The following is an 8,800-nucleotide window of genomic DNA, read 5'->3' on the forward strand; positions in this document are numbered from 1 at the left end:
ATGTGCAAAGCAAAGTAAATAGTAATGTGCAAGTCACTATCGTTAATTTATGCAAAATAAGCAAATTATTCCGAAAATTCAAACCATCAAACGTTATAGTACAAATAGGATTTTTTAAAAAGAAATGATTTCTGATTATTCATTTGTTTGACACACACACATACGAGGAATCATCCGGCCAGCAAAAGCTATATTTTATATAGCCAAGCTGGCCGAGTTGTCTAGGGCGCCGGACTTTCTGCAGGCGGTGTTGCCATAGATGACACAGCATTACGAGTTCGTGTTCGTTCGGAGGGAACGACCAATAATTTCCGTCGCAAATTTGACAGTTCTAAAATCGCTGGGAATTTTCCAGACCTTTCTATACGTTTACATTATCTTTCCTGTTTCAATTTGATCGGATGGAGTAGTGCAGCGAATAGAGTTAGGCTATATAAAAATACAGCTTTCTCTGGCCGGGTCATTCCTCCTCGTAGGATTAATCTAGGGCTGTAACTTAGTACACGATGTATGGTAGTACGGGGCAGTTCATTTAGATGTTATCATGTAGGATAGAGGACCAAATTAATGATGCATGTCACAACAAATCAATATTATACAAACGTCTCAGAATGTGACGACTCTATTCGCGACACTGCTCCATCGGATCAAATTGACACAGGGAAGGTATGAAAACGTATAGAAATGTCTGAAAAATTCCCAACGATGTTAGAACTGTCAAATTTTCGATGCAAATGTTTGGTCGTTCCCTCCAACTCGTACCGCTGTGACATCTATGTCAACACCGCCATATATATATATATATATATATATATACAACATCGTTGGTAATATAAATTGTCTATATATATATATAAAGAGAGAGAGAGTTTGTCTAAATACAAAAGAATCAACACATATGAAAAATGTGTTCATAAATTCGAATATGTGACGGCAATATGAAGAGACAGAGAGTATAGAGAAATCAAAATCCATCATATATAATTAATATCAGGAAAACATAAATTAAATAGTATAAAACGTCCTACTTTTATTATCTCTGTAACAAATCATTTCAGTTGATTTATAATGATGACATCCTTTGTCCTGCGTTTTCTGACGAAAATTGTACCTAGATCCGTTAATTATAGCACAGTTTTGAGACGTGCCTCCATTTGGCTGGCCTGTGCGTTCATTGAGCGTTGCATTAAAACCATTGTATGCAATACTTGTGCCATCAAGATGTGTCCAAACGCCATCCTCTCCGATATCCATCACTCCAATAAAGGTATCCTCACTGAAAAGCTTACATACTTGATCAATGGTGATTTAAGACTGTAAAATTGTGATGTCATACACAGAAATGGGAGTTAAAATTCATTGTTTACTTTTATTGAAAACAAATATATACTCGTTTTTTGTATGACCAACGGAAGTCGATTTCAAGAAAATTGTTTAAAGTTTGTTTGTTATTACATTACAATCATTTTTACTGTTATGACTCCATTATTTTCTATTTATTTTGAACATAGGAACTGTTTGATATTGACAATGCCTATCTGATATTGTCATTGCCTGTTTGTTATTTTCATTGCCTGTTTGTTATTGTTACTGCCTTTTTGATATTGTCATTGCCTGATTGTTATTTTCATTGCCTGATTGTTATTGTCACTGCCTTTTTGATATTGACACTGCCTAAAGTCCGTAATATCACGGGTACAAACTGGGAAATAATCACTGTTATATCAATGTGTTAAGAATTTTATATCAATTATTTATTTAATAGAGATAACAGACTAATAAAGGTCATTATGACCTTATATAACTTAGCTTGTTTGTATTTTTCTACAAATTTGACTACTGTCTATATTTATCAGTTTGGTTATTTTGTTATTATCTTGAATTGTATTATATGATTTTTTTAATTTTTGCTTTAATGTTTTAAGGAGAAGCCTTAATCAGGAGCATATATACCAAAATGTAGGATGTTTAAGATCTAAAAGTTAATTAATATACAAGTAGACTAATAAAACAATTATCGAAATAGGAAGTCAAACCAGCACCGAGAAAGCTTTTTTGGTGCCTTGAATTTCATATTATTGAAAAGTTAAATAATCTACGATATCAATAGGGTAAGACAAGTCTATTTACTGGGTTGGTTAATACCAATATCTGCAATGGCATCGGGCAAGTTGAAGCAAACTACAAACAAGATAAAGTCACAATGACCTTTAGAAGAAAGTCTGTTATCTCTATTATATGAATTATTGATATAAACTTCTTAGGTTCAACAAATTGACAACAGTGATTTTTTAAAAGTAGATAAAAGAGCATCGTCAATACTTTATTATAAAGTACAAAAATTGACAAAATTTATCTTACATTCTGAACTTATATGTCATTTATCAAAAGCCACTGAATTTAAAGACCATTTTAATTAGGTTATGCATGAATAATATATGCACCAACTTATTTCGGTTATGCTTGAAATATATATTACCTTTAGTATTGACTTGAGTGACCTTGGGTCTATTACTCGCTTACTCAAGTGTGATCAAATTGTTCATGAAACATCAAACTAAATTATCAATATTAAAGATATATACAGATTTTTTTCTCGTAAGTATTCTAGTGAAAGATATTTTCAAAGTAAAAAAAAATCCTCCTAATTTTCAAGTAAATCAAAATAAAACTTTTGCTCAAGATAAGTCTATGATGATCATGCATAATAATTATAAATCAATTTTGCTATAACTAAAAATCAATTATAACGAATAAATTCTAGGCATTACGATTCAATGATATCTATTTAGCACTAGTAGTCAAATATTTTTGCTCGGTATTTTTTTAATTAAGAAGACAATTAATCTATTTGTTAATTATTAATTTTGCATTTTTGTTTAAGTTCAATAGCAGAACACTACCTACAAAAAACATTATTACTACAACGCGAAGTAAAATGTATTCACTAAGTAGAAATGAATGACAAAGTCCGACTGAAAAAGGTGTGGAGGATAAAGATGCGGAGTAAGCACAAGAAATTCCTTCGGGTAGTGCACCTTAAATGAGTCTAAATGCTGTTTGTGTGTTTTTGTCTGGTTGCTTGGTTTTATCATTTTCTTCTCTGCTTTATTCCTGTTGTTTTTGCTGAAGATAAATCAAATAACGCAAAGAGAAACATCTAAGACTAGGAACAAATTAGTATCAAGTACAATGTATGGCAAAACGTGCAGTGACAAAGTTTTTCTTCTTCGTGGCATGAAATAACTTTTAAGTAGTAGTATTTGTAAGAATCATGTAAATTCTGTGAAATGTGGTACACCTAAAAAAAAAAGGCCACATATTTTTATTTTTGTTATTGAGTTGCTTTATAGGTCTTTATGATGACATGTTTAATTTTTCATTCTAATCTGTCTGCCTGCTATTAGGAGTCAATCCAAATTACAGAGTTATCTCCCTTAATTTTGTATTTTACAATACATTCTATATATTTTTTATATCTCCAAAGAACACAGGTTATATGAAGAGCCACTTAGTAATTTCTTTTTACTATAACATTTTAAACAAAATATCAAAAAAAATGAGCAGTTTTCCAACCATGAATTATATTTTGCATGATTCTCAGCTGAAGTGCAACTTGCAGTTGTAATCACTTCTAACCTCTCTTCGATACTGTCAGCATTCGCTGTTATAGAACAGTTCTAAACTGTCAGAAACTGTTCTGACCCGCAACACACCTTATCAGGGCCTGTCAGGACTTCGGACAAGCTCTGTCATAATTGTTAGATAATAGGGAACATTTCAAAATATCCATAGAAACAAAGAAGACAAGCTTAATTTGGCAAATAGCATTGCATATATTTCTATCTGAAAATTATATAATGTGTCTACAATAATTGAGTTAAAAGATTAGTGTTTAAAATTCAAAATAACATGTACATAGTTATTCCTTTAAATCATATTGAGACAAAATTTATCAAGTTACTATTGTGGTGTTGTTTGTATCAAACTTATAGATATATAAATGGAACTCTAAGATTCACCTTCTGTGGCTCAAATATCTTTATCAATTACAATTTTTCATTCAAACTTTAAATTAGTGTCGGATTTCTTAGGATAGGCACAATAAGTATGTGGCGGCGTTTAACGTTTGTGGGAGCTCAACTCTGCTCTTACCTGGGACAGTGGTGGGGAAATACTATAATAAAGTGTATTACATGTGTCAGAAAATTGTTACTTTCCGTCCTTTTTCTTGTTACTTTGTCCAACACGTACACAGTCTAAGATGACAATGAAGAGAAAAAAGCCTGACATGATTGCAACTCCCACAAAACCAAGAGTTTTCGCTACAGGTCGATCCTCATAAACACTGATCTTTGACATTCTGTAAGCTGAAAGTATACAAAACATAAATGTGGTCATTATACAATTATCACCTGTGGTATTTATCATAGTTTATATATACAAATATGGTTTAATTTGTGTAATAAGTATATTTATTTCCAGTTACATGATTAGTAGATATCTAAATGGGTAATTGCAGTACGAGTTGCATCCTTTCGATCGTTCAGTAACATTTGTCAACAGAATGTAGTGGTCATATACATTCAATAGTTAGACGCTATCTATCAAAAATCAACTAGTTCACATTAGGTATTTTGGCTGTCATATTCATTACAACCTTTCTGTCATAAATTCACACAATCTTTGAGTTCATGAATTATACTTAAAAGCTTCATAATACATGTAATAGAACAAACCGACACATAACAAATGCACAGGAGTATATTCTAAATTAAAAATAGTAAACACTTTCAAAGATCATCAAAATTTCTTCAATAAGTGTGAACACCAACACGTAAGCCATGGAAGACATCGACAACAAAGTAATAAAATCCATGGTAGTACTTTCAAAGATCACCAAAATTTCTTTTTAACTGATAATTCTTCAAAATCAAACTATAAGTAATTTAACGACACAAAGACACATTAATGACCAACATCTCCTGACTTACGACATCCAAAACCTACATTCAATCATCAAAGCCTTTTTCTTGCATTCTATATAGTATGGAGGTTTATTTTTGGAAAAAGTATACGAATAAGTTTTGGTGGTGCTTATTGCACTTAAGCCCAGAATAATTATTTCGTGGAATTATTTTTGGCTTTTTTAGACAGAACGCTAAAATACGGCAATTTTGCATCCCGCGAAAATTACCCAGCTATACGGTTTATATCCGTATATACAAACATTCTTGTTATACTCAGCTGTAAAATGAGAGCAATTAGTTGTCAGAATGGGAAGCGCTAGTAGACACATATACATATACATAATCTTAGATTCTCAAACTAGTTAAATATGACCAATGGTGTAGTGGAATGCTCTCAGCGAGTGTATAACTAGGACAATAATATTCACCTGTATCTTTTGTTTCTTTGGTTTTATGACTATTGTAGTACGGGAAGGTTTTTTTTTATTTTCTACGTTTTTCAACCTATTCACTGATATTAAGGATAGCATAGAATGACGTATCCTAAATACGTCCATATCTTATTTTAATGGACTATGTGTGATATGAATAGGGACATGTAAGTGCAGTCTGGTTTTTTTTGGTATTACTTAATCGTCTTTTACATTTAATAAACTTTCATAGAACTTTTGTATATATCATTTTAGTTTTATTTTATACTCTAATAATTTTGAACGCTTCATGATTCGTTTTGCAAGCAATTTTGGTTTTTCAGAAATTAAAAATCACTGAAGTGAAGTTCTTAAGTTCTTAAGTCATAATTTTACACAATGATGTTAATGAGGTCCAGGTACATGTAACTCTTCCTGTATAATTCAAGTTTCAAATTGAAAATACATAAGAGCGAGTTCCTAAAAAGTAATTGTATTAAGCAACAGGGAAGAGGATATATAAAATATTTTGACATTGAAGTATGTTTGTGCATGATGTTGCTTCATAGGTGGCATGACCATCTTGGTAGACAGCATAGGTAGTAATGAAGCATGATACATCTTAGGAAGCTACTAAATTATTCAGTAACGTAGCTAGATTTGGACTGAAATTGGTATTAGCTCTATTCAAAACGATCTAATATTGTATATGTTTTTGAATATATTATGGTCAAAACAATAAACAAGAAAGCCGAGGGAAAAGAATATTTTCGACATTGGTTTTGACACCCCATTTATTATCACAAGTGTTAGGATATATGAAAAGGTTACTTTGGTACTTAAGCTTAACGATGCAGAAATATTAATGCAATACCCCAAATGAACAAATCAATTTGTTGAAGAGACAAGAAAAAGTTAAATGTTTTTTTTATCAATACTTGACTAATAGTGAGTAAGAGCTAATTATATAAGATGCTTTAAAATTTGTTTAGGACTCATATTGTGTGCATTCCGAATTGCTAATGATAACCAATGATACGTTTAGCCCTTCACAAATGAAATAATTCTGGTATGTTTTTTTCTGTTATCTCAAGAGCGTAAATACTAATTTAAAATCATTTGTTATTCAATGTAAAGTTAAACATTCGTGTTACCATGTTTTAAGGCAACCGTTAGGAATCAGGATCTCTTTACTCATAGTCAATAATTAAGTACATGTAACAGCATTGATTGTTATTTACCACAAGTCTCTTTCGGATTAATTGTCATTTCATGAATCATTTCTTCTATTGGTGACCCATTTTTATGTTTAATATTTGGGGTAACATTATGTTGTACAACAGTTGACGTCGTATTTGGCGACATTGCTGTCATCACATATGTTTCTAACTCAGATGACGTCACATTCTGTGGTCTCTCATTTGGCGTTTCGTTTTCCTCTTGTTCCAATGGGCAGTATGTTGTGGCGGATGTAAAGCACATAACAGCTTTTGGGTCGCTACCAGTGCAGGGTTGCCATTTTACGAAATCACGTGAGGATGAAGTAAAAACGAGACAGTATTCGTCAGAAGTACCAGATTGTAAAACTTGAACATCCGTAATAAATTTTGTTGAAACATTGAATGGATCCATATTCCAGTTTTGTCCCCGCATTCCTTTGTTATGTGTTCCCGTAAAGACCGTTATTGACTCTGTTGTATACGTGAAACTGAAATAAATTATCGGCAAGGAAAAAATATATTTAGGAGTTTTTTGTAAGTTTAAATGTTTTCTAACAAAATATTGTGACAAATATTTATAACCAATAACATTGATTTTATATGAACATTCCGAAAAGGAAAAACAAGTGATTGAATGGGGTATTTCAAATATGTAATGATTTCCGTGGTTTAACTTACTTGGAATAACTTGTGCATGTAATTTTTTCCATTTACGAAACTGCGAACAGTGTCCTTCCCTAGTTGTAGGGGTTCATTGAATTATAATTTTTTGCTGTAACCACAATCAGAATGTGGAGTTTATTTGTTAAATAACCATTGTAGATTTAATTTAACAGTTTATATTAATGTAAACTGATAATTAAAGACAACTTCATTATAGTTTGGAGACATGGTTTATTTAGAGATAAAGATAAAGCCTACAGCTGCATTAGCTGTCATTTTCGTAAGTTTTTGTTTCTTATAAAATTTGAATTATTTCTACTAAATTGTACTTTTCTTGTTCAATTTCATTTAATATCCACAAATAAAATGCATTAAATACATGAAAAAGGTGTCTATATATTTATTGTCTTGCAAGACAAAAAGTCGACCTAGATAAGTTCGTATGCATGTGACTTCTGGTGACCTTAATCCGCGCATGTGCTGTGAAGGTTCTTCTTTAATAACAAATCTGATTGCAACGCGAAAGTGGTTATTCAACGGCAAGGAAGACAGACTGACGGACTTAAGTCGTAAAAGAAAAAAAGTTCGAATACAACGCAAGGATCCTTTTGGAATTTACGTATTGTGATATAATGCGACTCCAATATGGTCATTATTTATTTGAAATCTAATCAAGAAATAGATGAAATGAAATGAAAACAAGACAAGTGCTTACCTGTGTATCCGTTATTGTTATTTTTTACCTAGGTTAAAGTATTTGTAACCAGATGAATGTCCTTTTGGCAATTTTAGGAAGTAATGGCGAAAAATAATTAGATCAGACCTATCGATTTTCTTTGATTAAAAAAACGTTGTTTTCACAATATTCTGTTTGAATTATCAACATTTATTGCTTCAATTGCATTACTACAAACTTATTTCATTGAATCAGCCAAATTCAGTAGAATCAAGAACCGAACAAATTTGGCAGCTAATGCAAAGCTTAGAACATATAGGAAGATAAAAACAGAGTTTGAGTAAGGGGAATTTATACTGTTAAAAATTTCTGTCAAATTTTGTTACGTTAAGAGTAAGTGATATTATATATAACATTTATATAGAATTGGTTCGCCACATAAATATCCCTTTAGAACATATTATATGTACTATGTGAAAAGCATATGTAGAGGATGAATTTCATTTTCTTATAGAGTGCAGTCCGTGCAAAGATATGTATGGACAACTGATAAAGTTTCAATTCTTTCAATTGTCAATTCTTTGTCTAAAGAAAATAATGTTAGTTTTATCCTTTCCAGGAATAATTTCAATATAATTGAGATCTATGTTAAAGGTATACTTTAATGTCTACCCTGAGATCAAATCGTATTTCAAAACAATGTCAATTCTGACATGTAAATGAACTATACGATTTAATAGTGTACCTTTATAAACCTGTTTATTGTATGTCTAACGTTTGTATTGCTTTAATGTTTGATTTAATTTTTTAACTTTTTAATGTAATTTCCTTCATTAAGATGTTTAGTGTCATGCTCTCAGT

At 31.3% G+C, this 8,800-nt stretch overlaps 1 protein-coding gene across 1 annotated transcript; it reads right to left on the reverse strand.

Moving 5' to 3' along the window:
- Positions 1-3,855: 3,855 nt before the first annotated feature.
- Positions 3,856-7,520, reverse strand: LOC148607894 (uncharacterized). Its single transcript, XM_088546740.1, has 2 exons — positions 6,622-7,520; positions 3,856-4,370 (listed from the first exon to the last, which is right to left on the reverse strand). The coding sequence occupies exons 1-2, from the start codon at positions 7,031-7,033 to the stop codon at positions 4,213-4,215; spliced, it is 570 nt and encodes a 189-aa protein (XP_088402866.1). The 5' UTR covers positions 7,034-7,520; the 3' UTR covers positions 3,856-4,212.
- Between the last annotated feature and the right edge of the window lie 1,280 nt (positions 7,521-8,800).

Source organism: Perna viridis, chromosome 9 (assembly GCF_037379345.1).
Source record: "Perna viridis isolate PV_CMFRI_1.1 ecotype Kerala chromosome 9, ASM3737934v1, whole genome shotgun sequence".
Lineage (NCBI taxonomy): Eukaryota > Metazoa > Mollusca > Bivalvia > Mytilida > Mytilidae > Perna > Perna viridis.